The sequence below is a fragment of the Tribolium castaneum genome, chromosome 1, assembly GCF_031307605.1.
Source record: "Tribolium castaneum strain GA2 chromosome 1, icTriCast1.1, whole genome shotgun sequence".
Classification (NCBI taxonomy): domain Eukaryota; kingdom Metazoa; phylum Arthropoda; class Insecta; order Coleoptera; family Tenebrionidae; genus Tribolium; species Tribolium castaneum.
Window position 1 is genome coordinate 34,253,989 of NC_087394.1, and position 14,361 is coordinate 34,268,349.

At 33.8% G+C, this 14,361-nt stretch overlaps 1 protein-coding gene and 1 long non-coding RNA gene across 8 annotated transcripts in view; one reads left to right on the forward strand and one right to left on the reverse strand.

Moving 5' to 3' along the window:
• Positions 1–14,361, reverse strand: part of sns (sticks and stones) — a 286,545-nt gene that overhangs the window by 43,260 nt on the left and 228,924 nt on the right. The window contains exon 1 of one of the 7 annotated variants that reach the window (XM_008192478.3): positions 3,058–3,526. The exons of the other annotated variants lie outside the window; for them this stretch is intronic. Within the exon in view, the coding sequence (XP_008190700.1) occupies positions 3,058–3,079 (22 nt within the window). The 5' untranslated portion in view covers positions 3,080–3,526. Of the gene's footprint in view, positions 1–3,057; positions 3,527–14,361 lie in introns of those variants that run through there. 7 annotated transcript variants of the gene reach the window in all.
• LOC135267895 (uncharacterized) lies at positions 8,423–9,182 on the forward strand. Its single transcript, XR_010336276.1, has 3 exons — positions 8,423–8,547; positions 8,612–8,733; positions 8,785–9,182. It is a non-coding gene; the product is annotated as an uncharacterized LOC135267895 (long non-coding RNA).

Here is a 14,361-nt window from a genome sequence, read left to right on the forward strand (position 1 = left end):
CATGATTGTATCTTTAATTGCGTTAGATATAACTCGCATTTCTGTCGTCTCACAGTTGATTTTTGTGTAAAAAAAATTAGTGTTACAACTTACAGCAGAAAGCTAATGATAAATTTTGATCCAAAAGCTTCAGTATTTTATAGAGAAAACACAGTGTGAAAAGTGATAGGAGTGGCGATAGAATCATTTTTATTTTTAACGTTTAGTTTTTACGTGACAAAATCCTAATAATATATTATTATATGAGTTTTATTTAACGTTCTATTGTGACAGGAATGGTTTTGGAGCACGACGAAGGAGTGTAATATACAACAAGTGTAATATACTATTTTTTCTAATTTCTATTTTTGTTGTTTGTTTTTGTTTAGTTTAACTTATCAAAATCTGTTCAAAATATTTCCTCTTAATTAATTAATTAATTATCCGGGCTTTATCAATAAACGACTTTCAGTTTCACAATGAATAGTTTGTGAAACCAAAGTAGAAAAAATAAATTTTCACACCCAGTAACTGGACTATGAACTCAAATTTTCGCTTTTGACAAATCTTGTCTCCTTTGATAATTTAAAATATCGCACAAAATGAAATAAAAGGTTTCGAATAAAATACAAAAGCAAAAAAAATTAAACCTAATGCACTCAAACCAAAATTTAAGAAAAATAAAATACTATTTCACATTAATGTTGTATCTGGTACTTAAAGACAAAAAAGTAGGTAGAGCTTTAAATTCTCAATAATAAAAGTTAAAGTGAATGCAAATAGGAACTATACAATTAAAAAAAATTCACGACCTTTGAGGTCTAAACCGTTAAAGATATGATATGGTCACGTAGACTTATTTGTAGAAAATTTTGTTCCCTACAATTTTCTTTCTTACTTTTTTTGTATCATTTTTTTGTATCCTGAAAATTTTAGTTGTCATTTTTTTTAACTATTAAAAAATTGATGATCAACGTTCCTGCCTTTTTTTCCTTTTTTTAGTTAACCAGTTGAATATAAATTAATTTAAAGCTCTACCTCATTAAATTTTTGAGAGTTATTTGGTATCTGGTTCCCCTCCTAGTATTATCGAGTACTTCTCGTAAGTTTACACCAAACTAAAATTGATACCTAAACGAATCCAATCTCTTTATATCCTTTTCGCGTGACCGTTCACAAATAAAGAAATCGTTTAAAATGCTCTTGTGTAAATTATTATCTACTGCTCTTCTCGAAAATGGACTCAGTTCACAAAATTTTAGATTCCTATTTCTTTAGACAAAAAAAAATTGATGTATTTCTACAAATAATAAGACCAGTTGGTTGAAAAAACATTTTTTTAAATAATTATTAAACAATAAACTTTTGCCGGGTTCGATAATGATGGAGTTGCGGTAGTAACAATTTAATAGAACTAGTATTACTTTCGGTTTGTTATACGAGACCAAAACCCATACCGCAAATTTCCCGTATTGCATGATTTTCCCTCGAGTATCCCATTCAATACTTCGATATTTGAATACGAAACACGTCTAGAAATATAATTTGGCTGTCTAGACGAATGAAAGTTGAAGGAAATGTAATTCCGTTACCGACTTTTTGGGTATGTATTACGCAGCCGAAACAACATTTTATAACTGTCTATTTTTCTAATAACCAACGGTAAGTAGAACACAATGTTGGCAATAATTTTTCAGTTTTGATTTTCCGCACTAATCCAATTTGAAAGTAGAGTTGGAAAAAGCGCTTGAAATTATCCTGTTCATTGATTCATGTTCCATTCCTTCGCCGAATATGGTCCGGACTAATTGTTTTAAGAATCAGAGGAAGTTGTAAATAAAGCCCAAAGTATACCGTGTTAAAAAACCGTTCCCATCATTATGTGGCTATTATTAGTCGAAATTACAATTTAATGATTGTAGGTGACCCGACGAATTCGCAGTTATTATTGCTCTAGAATATCAGAAAACGATATGGTCGGAAAACACGAACGCTCTTGTAATGGAGCCTAAGTGATAATAATTAGATGGGAAAAAAGGGAAAAGATATGGATATGACATAAATAATAATCATCCATTGCAGATCATTACCAACCTATCTAGATCTGGTCAAGCAAGTCAAGATACCATCTGAAAAAAGCTCAACGGAAATGGGTTTTCAAAACCTGATTCGTATCCGGCGACTGTAAAAACATGTAAAGCCAGTTCACGAGCGAGCGCCTAGAGGGAGTTAGTTGGTGGTGGTCTTGAAAGGCAGGACAGCTACTTTGAAATATGCACTTCGCTCGACCATGAAACAAACTCTCATTCGCGTTAAATGAGAATTTTAATGATTTTTAAATATAACATCGTTTCGAAATGAAAAACGACGCTTAAATACTCGAGCTTTTCATACGCAGTATGTGCTTTGGAAGAAGCCATCTCATTATTTTTTCAGCCGGGAAATAAAATCACATCTGAAATATTTTCGGCTTAATTATCAAGCTCGGACGCTAACGCTACAAAATAGCCGGATTGAAAAGCCCTCCATAATTAATGCAAGCCAACAGTCCCAACTTTCAAATAGTCCTCTCAATTATTCAGACGTTACTGCCCATTGACAATTCAAGTTTCATTCAGTCGGACTGGCGCATGCAGATTTCGGTTATGAGAAGCTGCTTACTTATTAATAGAAAAATTGCCCCTAGTTAATAACTCATTTGAATCGATTCTGACAAAACGTGTACAATTTCTTGACTAAAAGTTCTAGTATGAAACTTATAAGTGTGAACTTCCTGTTGTCGATTTTTAATTCTAATGAGGAATAGCGTTATTTCTCACAGTCATTATCTATGGGAAACTTGAAGTCTATTTTCGCGATTTTTCAAAACTGGAGGATATATTAAATTGCAAATTTAATTGCACTGTTTCCTTTTTGTGCCGCTACAAACGAAGTTTTTATGGATATGACAGTCTGCGAGCATCTGGACCGGAGTCAGATCGAGTCATTTACCTCAGCCACAGGAGGCAAATCAAGTGAATTAATTTAAAATTTGTACATTAATTATTAGCACAATTTTTTTTCAAGCGTACAACTTACATATGTTTCGCACATAATCCATATTTGAGTTAGTGTATCCCCGGAAAAATCTATCACAAATATCACTGATCCACCGAAATTATCACAGAACTTTTTGTGGCCGTTTCACGCTCACGCATCATTGAAGTCACCTCACTGAAAACTTAAAGCAACCCAGGTTGGCTGAAGAGTTAAACCGGTAGTAACACTAATGAACCACATAGTTAAAATTGTTATTACAAATAACGCTGGCTTCACACACCGTTAAAGCACCGAATCCATGAATGGTTACTTCACACCAGGTGAATTTATGAATGACTCCGCCCGATTTCGCGGCACACTCTCGACTAATCCTGCAGTTGCAGGAATTTCCTCGCGATTTGTTTTGATCGAGTTAACTTAAACCGGATTTGTGTCCAGTTCGCCCGGAGCTGCCCTGACTCCACCTCCGAGCTTCGAGACGCACTGAATGTTTCACGTGGAGCGGCTGAAGCGGTTAATCTCGAAGTCGGCCGAAGAAACATCGTTTCGTTTCTTTGCCATCACCTGTTAACCAAGCCATACCACTAACTGGTAGTTAGGCTGAAAAAAGGGAGAAATAATGGACAGGCTGTACTCCGGCTCTTGCCTCCGAATTATTTGACTGGAGCGAAACCAGTGTTGAATTTAATTGTGGGCATCCAGTTCACCTGCCCGTCTCGGGCATAACAGGTGCCAGAGGAGGCCCTGGTGCAGCTGCGATGGCCAAACATCATACACGCTGTTACGGTTGTTTGGTAAAGGACACCAGGACGTCCTGCTGGAAATTGCGCGAAAGAATCTCGGCTAACTATGAGGAAACAATGTCCAAGGCGGAAATAACGCTTTATATGCTAATGCTAACGACTTCAAATACGCTTGATTACGTTTTCCCGAAATAATTAATCACACGTAAGAATCTCAATTTCGGAATGAAAGACCACGCCACATTCTTTGAAACTAATTTAGTTTTTTAGTTTTGAAGAAGGCAAAGCGGTGGTGTTATTAACCTACTTCCAGCTGCTGCACGGACTGTTTGGGGAATACATGTTGCCAAGACGTTGCTTTTGGTTTTATTTGTGTCTTGCAACGTGACATATTTACCTATTAAAACAAATTAGAACATGTTGAGAGTTTCGTAATAAAACAATAAAACAACTTCTCGAAGCAATAACTGTTAACTTTTCAGCACTACTTGGCTAAATTTATTTTCCTAAAAGTTTTAAAACTTTTAGTTTGCAATACTGTGATAACAGACTCGAGGCGAATTTTATTGAAAGTTGGATGATGAGATTGATGATTCTGGTTTGATGTGCTCGAGCTTGAGCAGCTAAGTTTATCAGAACCTGCAGTATGGGTCGTCAGCCTGTCACCACCTATTTAACTCACACAAAGATGCAGCAATTCAACGTTCATTTAAGGCTAGACGCTGGTTTTGCTAAAACTCCGATTTCAAGTGGGAGTGTCTCTCGAAAAAAAGAGCCAGGAATTCAAATTTCCGAATCTAGACCTAAACTGTTCAGTTATTGGTAGAAATATATAAAAAAAAAACTTGGTCTTCAAGTCCACGTTGACGAAAGCAAACCCCAACCAATTTTTACTACATGTTGTATTCTTTTGTAAATACAACAATGTAACTACAATGGGTTTATGATCTGACCTGTGCCACTACCAAAATTTCACTTTTTTTTAGAAATTGAAATTGAAAATTTATATCTACGGATGTTACTATCACTCTCCATCACAATATCTGATAATGAGAAAGAGTAGATATGGATACAAGCATGTTTACTAACTTTTAATAATAATAATAATAATAATAAACATTATATTCAAATAAAAACCACAGATAAAAATACATATCTAGGTATTATCTAGGTTTAAGTGTCATTTTTTCAAATTCTTTCTCTCTTTTGTTTTAATAAGTATGGTATGTAAAGTTTTTTATACAAAATAAAAAAAATTCAATTTCAATTTATATTGGGGTCCAAATAAAAAAAAAACAAAAAAAATTTTTTTGGCAACTAACCTTGTATTTATTAATAATAATTGTGGCTTGGTTTTGTTTTATTTGTCGATTTTTCACTTTCACCATAAATACTTGTCAACTATACATGGGTATTCGTAATAAAATGTGTATAAAAATCTCACAATTTTTAATTTTTAGTTCTCTATCTCTGTGCTTTTCATTAACAATGTCCTCATGGTCACTGCCCCAGGAGGTGAAGCACCACAGCCAAATTCTGAGCTAAGTAGACGGTTAGCTTATTTTTTGGATATTCGGTACTACTAGTTTTTCTACGTATACACAGCTCCAAAGTTGAGGCAGTAGAGCCGTATTTGACACTACGCAGGTATAAACCCTATAATATAAAGGAGCAAAGTAAAAATCATAGAACTCGCCGCTCTTACCAGATGTGAAAAGGGGAGTTAGTGTGAACAGTGTTTCACATTTCACAATAAACTGTAAGCGATTCTTGCAATTTTAATACATTTAGTTTTGTCCATATTCTGATTAAACAAATTAGTATTTTTAAAATCTGTAAGCGGCAATAAATTTAAAAAAAATATAACTTCAAACGTACAGAGAGTTTTTTTTCCTAGAATGTCAAATAAAAAAATTTTTTCTTCAAAAATTAAGTAATAAAAAAGTACATACCAAATTTTGAAAAAATCGGTCTATAAATAACTTTAGAAAATGGAAAATAATTTTAGATGGTCCAAATGATGCATTTTTTACCTCAAAAAACTGCCAATATGTGAACCCGCTGGCCTTGGTCTCCAGCTGCTTTTATTTCGAATTTAATTACCATATTAAATAAACGAACGTACGTTCTCATTGTTAATACATTAACTTTCACTAATTATATCCTGCGCCGTATTCGTCCGGTAATGAACACAATTAAAAATTAACCAGAAAGTGAATGAGCAAACTCGATATGTTTGTTTGCAAGTTGTTGCTCGTACGTACTAAAAATTCGGCACCAAATCCCGCTTGTACAAAATGAAAATTAATATTTCAAAGGGGTACACACAAAAAATTAAAATTGGAAAAAAAGATCGGCTTAACCCTCCAGAGTTATAAAGTATAAAATTAATAAAAAAAATGTGGAAGTTTAGTAATAATGACGTAATACAAAAGTAGATGAAAAACGATTAATTCCCACTTAATCCAGGTCGTTTACGTTCGAAAGTCATAATTTAGTAAGGGTCAGGTGCGTGTTGGCGTTAAAATTGAGGGGTGGCGATTGTTTGAACGTCGGCTAATGTCCTTGTTCTTAAATTAAAAAATAGTTCAAAGGAAAGTAAGAAAAAATCCTTTATACGTAATTTAAACGTTGAAGTATTGATTTAGTGATGTAGGTTATTCACGTTGGAATAATGGACACATTTTAATCAATAAATGTACTTTGGTCGTAAATATTTTAACGTTTATCGACTTTTAACCTGCTCCTAACTACTCCACTCAAATATGTATCAATGCTACAACTACTACTTTAGCTGGAAGTCCTGGACGTAATTACGTCCAAAAACTATTTTATGCTTTTATGATTCCTGCACTAATTCCCGAAGATTCGCTCATTCTTGAGTAGAAAATAGTGTGGTATAATTGAGCATTACGGCATCCGCAAAGCTTTGATCTGCTCGAGCTTTAACGCAAAAAAGCTTTGATATCTGGAGATCGTGATGAGGCGAAAACGGCGGTTACGCCACAATTCGTTCGAACATCAGGAATTATTTCAGATACAACAGTGTTGACATTTAGTTATTTATACATGTGAAGACCCCCAACTTAGCTAAACGTAATAATAGATTATATATTTGAAGCTAGTTGCCTAATTTAAGACTTTGTTGTGACTGTAATGTCTTTTATGTAACTACGTAAGTTTGTTAGTTTGCGTAACTTAGACGCAACTTTATTGTGCCTAACAATTATTGTGATTATTGTTAGAACGGTGGGCTTTGTATAGATTGGCACAAAACGACCCCAATCCCCATTAATCCCATCGATTAATGTTACAAGGCAAAATTAATAGTCAAACAGTTGTTTTTGCTTATTCTATAAATAGATAACTGAAATATGGATTTTAGTTTTTTTTAAATTAATAATAATGATAATAATTAATTTTAATTAAGCCTGACTTTAGTGGAATCGTTGAATAAAAACGTATACAGTGTGTTTTTAAATGATTCTCATCTAGTCGTCTGTGAATTTTTCATGTAAAATCAGAAAATGCCGCTTCACATAGCTAGTGATAGGCATTTAGACATCGAATATTACCATTCCCCATTCATTAAGTCTCCAATTCGGATAAGTGTTTTCCTGCACAGTGTAACAATTTTAACGAAATTTTTAAAAGAAATTAATTGACATATTTGACATTTATTGACAGAGGATTCAATTTCAAAGTTCAAAAACTTTCAAAATCAGCCAATGTGATTTTTTGGTCAAATGGTTTCTTTCTTTGTTATTGGAGAAATAATATTTAAAAAAATTTTTCCCCTAGCATGATTGGGTATCAGTGCAGTAGAAAATATTTATTTCATAATTTTTTTCTCTCTTCTAAGAGATGTAAAGTGCATGAGTGTAAAACTTGACGAACCCGGTACATGTTCCAGCAAAGATGGCATATTTTAAGAGTCCCATCCAATGGAATGTAGTGAGTTCGTTATTTATTTTGGATGTGTTCTTAATTGTTTAATTAATTAAGTTTAGAGGTAAACGTTTAAGATGTGTTTGTGTGTCGGCTACCGCATCCATAATGGAAAGTCAGCATTTTGAACGACGTGCAACAATAAATTAATGCAGTGTTTCATTACTAAAACAGCGATGTTTTGTTGTGATAAAACAAGAGCGCTACTGCATACCGAAATTAAAAATAAACCGTCTACACCGAAGCTGGGGGCAGCATCGTTCCAGACTAAGCGGGAGATAATCAAAATATTGTATTACATTCGTTATGATACTTACATATGTTGGTGACGTGTTCTGAGCCTCTGATAAAAACCAGATATTGCATGGACTCGCCAAAAAAGTATCGGCAAATTGGAGCCGTATGTTGGGCTCATGTTCGCTTTGTCACATGGATTTATGTTCGATATTAACGTGTTTTCAACATTTTATTTTAATAGAGCGTTGGTGTACAAAGCGGATGAAAAAAGTTTACGATTAATCAAAAATTTCATAAAAGAGGCAAAGCCGTTAGTAATCATCGAATTTGCTGGTGTTTTAATAATACGAGGTACCAATGCAGTTTCGTCCGACTAATTTCAGCGATTCATCTTGCTTGACAATTTACATCGTCGGGCACATGTGGATTGCCATAGAGAATTGTGTCTAAAATTGTATTCACTCCACGAGGTCGATTGTTTCAAAAGTTGACGTCTGTCCGTCTCTCTCGCCCTTTCAGGCCAGAAAAAGGCCATTTTCCAGCGCAAATGTACTTTGTAGCAGTTGTGTAAATTGCTCCTCTATTGCTGCTTTATTGACAGGTGATTTAATTTTACCATCATCAGATTTTACTTTATTGACGGTATAATGCCAACCGCAACCTAGCACACAGCCCCGATTTAATCCAATCGCAAAATGGGCTCGATTATGACGACAAAAAGTCCACGTACTGAATAAATTTAATGACGAGTTGATAATTAAAAGTGGCCTCAAAAGTTCATTCACAAGTGCGTTCCCACACTAGCGTATTATGTTAATCTCAGCTCCTTCTCTTCTAGGACAGGTTTTTAATGTTTTCTCTGCTAAAGTCGTCTCAGCATCCAGCTGAACTGCTTCCAGCCACTGGATCTTGCTCTGAAGCCAGGTTGACTGACCAATTACCGCTCTCAGCAGCCGGAAATGCACCGATTACAACAAATAACGTTTATTTCGACACCCACGTTACTTTTTCATTCATCTTCAATGATATTTGCGCCAAAAATGAACGCTTTGCAAATTGTGGCTGTGTTTTTATGGTTTCTGAGACGAAAGCGCTCCAGGCAACTTGCCCGAATCCGTAAAAGCACAGATTACCGCCAAATGATCAAAAAGTAAGGAACTCCGTTGTATTGATTACGCAATTTATCACCCAATCAATAACCAGATTATCAACAATGTGCCAAAAATTGCAGACAAAACAGCCATCATTATTTTTGATATGGACTGAATTTAAATTTATTTAAATAAATGATTTAAATTAATCACTTTGCCTAATGATGCGTTATTTTACTAATTACAAACAGCGGAAAAACCGATCTAAAATTCATTTTGTGCCAGTTAATTATAAAACTAGCATGTATTGAATTTGCTGCGCCGAAATTGTAAGGCATTAATCATCTCATGGTTGCATTACACATCGGAAATGTATTTAAGAAACAGAAACCATAAATTAGACTGGAATCGAACTTGCCCAAACTGATACAAAGATAACTACCACTAAGCCCGACGTTATTTGATTAACAAAAGGACTAACTAGAACGGCAAACTCTGATAATACAGTTTCAAGCATAAAAAGTATCGCAAATTTTGTGAGATTTTCTGGCGGCCAGATTCGAAACTACCGCATATTTATCTTCCCGCGTAACTAGCTTGTATTGTCCTTTAATTTATTATAGACCACTAGAGACTCGCGTGTAATATAGGCTGAACGACTATTGATCGTTATGGTGGTGTAAATTGGATTCCTAATTGGTTTTATTTGTTTATGGAGTGAATGGTGTTTTGGTTAGATATCTAGCACCACCGAATTTATTCGTGAAAGAAATTTGAAATACCCTCATTTTTTAATGCCATCTCTAATCCAGCGATCCATATCAAAATTTGAAGTATTTCGTGTGTCATCAAAGTGATCAAACCCTCTCTACAGCTTTGGAAATAAATCATGATTTTTATTTTTCCCAGTTCGTGAATCCGTAAACAATGTCGTTGCTTCGATTCCGGTTATCTGGCTTAATTAGAGCGCCAGGAACCGATAATCTCGTGGGAACTATAAAATTAAAATGGGAGGACATGTTTGGTTTCTTTCACCAAAAAAGTGTTAGAATTTCTCAAGACACGATATTTATGGCATTGTATTGTATTATGATGCTCCATGTTCCTGAGAAATTGTTAATAATGGCTTAGCACTTGAAAAACTACTATTCTTTCCTCGGCTGCCGTTAATGTTCTCATTATGACGGTTGTAAGCAAAAGTACAAAATCTCCACTCTCCCAGAATATAAGTTTTTATGTTTTACGGTTTATACTCGAGCCATGTGTCGGATGCACGGTTTTAAGACGTTTATATCTTAGGGAAGTCCATAGTTGGCTCCTGGTTGTAAAAGGAATCCTATTAACTAGAACAGTAATAAAACTAAAGCCATTTAGTCACTTGCTACAGTGTTTTATGACTCTAATCTATAGTTCAATATCTGAGTCTATGATTCAGAAACCACGTCATCGGTTTGATAAAAATTGAGTTCTTGAAATAACAATTACACGATATCAGGTTTAAAAATTGGAGCAAAACTATGCAGATGGAGATATTCAATCTAACAGTCGTGGTTCTACTCAATCATAACACCGACACAAGCAGGAAATTGGAGAGTAATTATTGGCAGACGCCCATTTTGTTCAGCCATATTGATTTATTACAAAACGTACGATAAATTTTTACGCCCACTTGTTAAAATTTTATTCCAACTTTGTTAACCCAGAAACAAACAAAATCACTATTTTTAGACTAATGAAAAGGTAACGCAAGGCCCCGTTAAAGTTTCTGTTCCCTTCAATAAATTATGCACAAGTTACCAAGAAAAGTAATATTTACTAGGTACTAGTACTAGGTGGGCAACCTTATCGCGCACCTAAGAAAATCGCGATTTCTAATTAAATAAAAAAATATTGCATTTTACACGCCTGACTGTACGTTCGAAAGGTATCTCCCCTAATTTTTTGGTGATTTTTCACTTGCAGATAAAAATAATAATTAAAAAAAGTAATTTTCGACCAAAAAATCAAATTTTAAATTTTATATTAAACCACGCGTATTCACTTCAAATAATTGTTTTCGAAATTAGCGAAGAAATATACTAATCAGATTTTGAATTAAACGCACTTTTTCATTTTAACTTTAAAAATTATTTTTATTTATAAGTTGCTACTTGTGGCGTTGTAAAATTAGGTGACAATGTGAACTGTAATTGGGGTAAGATTGTAAAAGATTTTGTTGAGATTTTTCAATGCAGGCATCAGTTTTATTGCAAGACTGTAAATAAGGAGCTTCAGAGAGGTCGGCTACTGGTAACTGATCCCTTTGTTGGCAAATAATACCATATTCTAATAAATCACGCGTCTAGTTTGCGTCTAAATAAAAAAGACCGATTATTTCACTAACCAAGTAAAAATTTATAATTCTGATACCAGCGTTCGATGGGCTAGCAGATAAGGATTCATTTGGTCTAAAAACTTTGTAGTTAAATTAACAGTTAGTGCCCAAAAACTCACAAAACTGCTACGACTTTATTCATTAAGAAAAAAATTTAATAAAAATCGAGAATGGTCCTTATCTGTGTACAGGCTGGTGTGTAAAATTTCAGGATTTTTATGTCATTAGAAGTCGCGATTTTCTTGGGTACGCGATAAGGTTGCCCCACCCAGTACAGTTAGTGTGAATACGAAAAGTGGAAAAGTTGGAATAAAAGTACAGAACAATGATTGCTGATTCAATATAATTACTGTATTAAACCATTATAATTTATAAAATGTCCACGTTTATAAACACGTTCAATTATCCATTATTTTTTCATTTATTTTTATGAAGCTAACAATACACAAAACGGCTCAAAAATCAATATTTTGAGCGTATTATTGTATAAAATAAATAATTATTTACAGCAGTGCATGTTGATTTAGTCTGCTTCATTTAATGTTACGGGTATTTATTGTTGTTAACTAGATTCAGATTTTTGCAAATCTCATAAAAGTTTGAATAGTGGATTAAACTCAAAGCAAGTCATGCTAATAATGTGAATTTGTTTAGGCATGGGAAGGCTAGTTAAGCGTATAAATGAGTAATTTAAAATGTATGCATGTCGCAGGAATTCATGCAAATAAAATTTGAATGTCAATTAAAATCCGAAATAACCACGTATGCAATTATGGATAAATACGCTCCAAAAATTTTCCCTAATTACTCGAATGAACAGAATTTTAATTAATTAAAGCACTTCCATGTTCCGCGGGCTTTTATTGACAAGAGAGTGTTAGATGGAGAACCAAACTAGTAAAAATCAAATAGGTTGAATTAAAAATACATGCCTATTCAGCGAAACTAAAGTATTTCTGTTACTAGAACGCGGGCAAAATAACCACTTGGAAGCGAAATTCCAGTTTTTAATCGCTGAATTCGGTAAAGCGCTGCATAGAGGTTTTAAAGCACGTAGGTGGATGTAATTAGTACGTACCCCACTTTATTTAATTTCATTAATTTGAAACCGAAAAACGAGATCCCAGCGTGTACATACTGGCAAATGTATTCACTCGATGTGTGTATTAAGCATGTTGTTTTACTTTCGTCGGAAAACAATGAAAACCACATGAAAGAGGATCTACACTATGCTCAGGTTTATACCACCAACTACCAAACTTACTAAATTACTTAACATTATTTTGTGCAACAAATTTGAGGTTTTACACAAACATTGTCTCGAATTTAGCGAAAAAGCAACTACATTATAAACAAAGCTCCCGAGCTTTATTTGTTATTTGCTCACGGGCTTGCACGGTAAAAGTTAAAGTCTGAAACCGTAAAAAGAAATTTGTTAGCGATCCGGGAGCTAATTCTTATTTAAAGCGTTTTACTGGACGAAATAAAAACATCACGTGAATTTTTTAGACTTTAATTAGTTTTCCGGAATTGCAAGGGCGCGGTCTGCTCTCCACAATTTACTGGTGGATGGAATGTTTCAACAATTACACAGTCTAACTTTGGAAACGAATTAATGGACGAATTAACGATTAATAGGATTTTTTTGAAAAAGAAAGACTCGAAAATTTATTCCACAAGATGACTAAACTTGTATATAGTTAGACTAGGTGGGCACCTAAGAAAATCGCGATTTCTAATTAAATAAAAAATATTGCATTTTACACGACTGACTGTACGTTCGAAAGGTATCTCTTCTAATTTTTTGGTAATTTTTCACTTGCAGATAAAAATAATAATTAAAAAAAAGTAATTTTCGACCAAAAAGTCAAATTCTAAATTTTATACTAAACCACGCGTATTCACTTTAGATAATTGTTTACGAAATTAGCAAAGAAAAATACAATCAGATTTTAAATTAAACGCACTTTTTCATTTTAACTTTAAAAATTATTTTTATTTATAAGTTGCTACTTTTGGCGTCGTAAATTTAGGTGACAATGTGAACTGTAATTGAGGTAAGATTGTAAAAGATTTCGTGGGAATATTTCAATGCAGGCATCAGTTTTATTGCAAGACTGTAAATAAGGAGCTTCAGAGAGGTCGGCTACTGGTAACTGATCCCTTTGTAGGCAAATAATACCATCTTCTAATAAATCACGCGTCTGGTTTGCGTCTAAATAAAAAAGACCGATTATTTCACCAACCAAGTAAAAATTTATAATTCTGATACCAGCGTTCGATGGGCTAGCAGATAAGAATTCATTTGGTCTAAAAACTTTAGTGCCCAAAAACTCACAAAACTGCTACGACTTTATTCATTAAGAAAAAAATTTAATAAAAATCGAGAATGGTCCTTATCTGTGTACAGGCTGGTGTGTAAAATTTTAGGATTTTTATTTCATTAGAAGTAGCGAATTTCTTGGGTGCGCGATAAGGTTGCCCCACCCACACAAGTTATAATGTCCTAGTAGTAACTTTTACTGAACAATTCCTTAGGTAATTTTTTCCTATCCTATTAGGAAAAAACAAACTCCTCTAAGACTGAAATTGCTGAAATTCCTGAAATTTCTTTCTGTGTACAAACTGCTCCTAACGAAATTTCAGTTCAAATGTAAAATACCTTGAAAAGCGTTTGAGAGAAATTATAAGCTCCAATGGTTTTTTTTAGTGAACTGTTACTTTACAAATAAACAGAGAATTTATTTATATAAATATGTAATTTTAAATTTAGTATTTTTTGTAAAAATAAAATTTCATTGTTAAGCTGCCGTAAACGTTGGAGTCTAACAAACTGTGCTTTTTTTATAAACAAAGAAAAATATTTGCATTTCACAGTTAAGTAAATTATTCCCAACATCAATTGTTCGTTGTTCTGAGTCACCAAAGTGAGGGAAAGGAGGAGGAAATG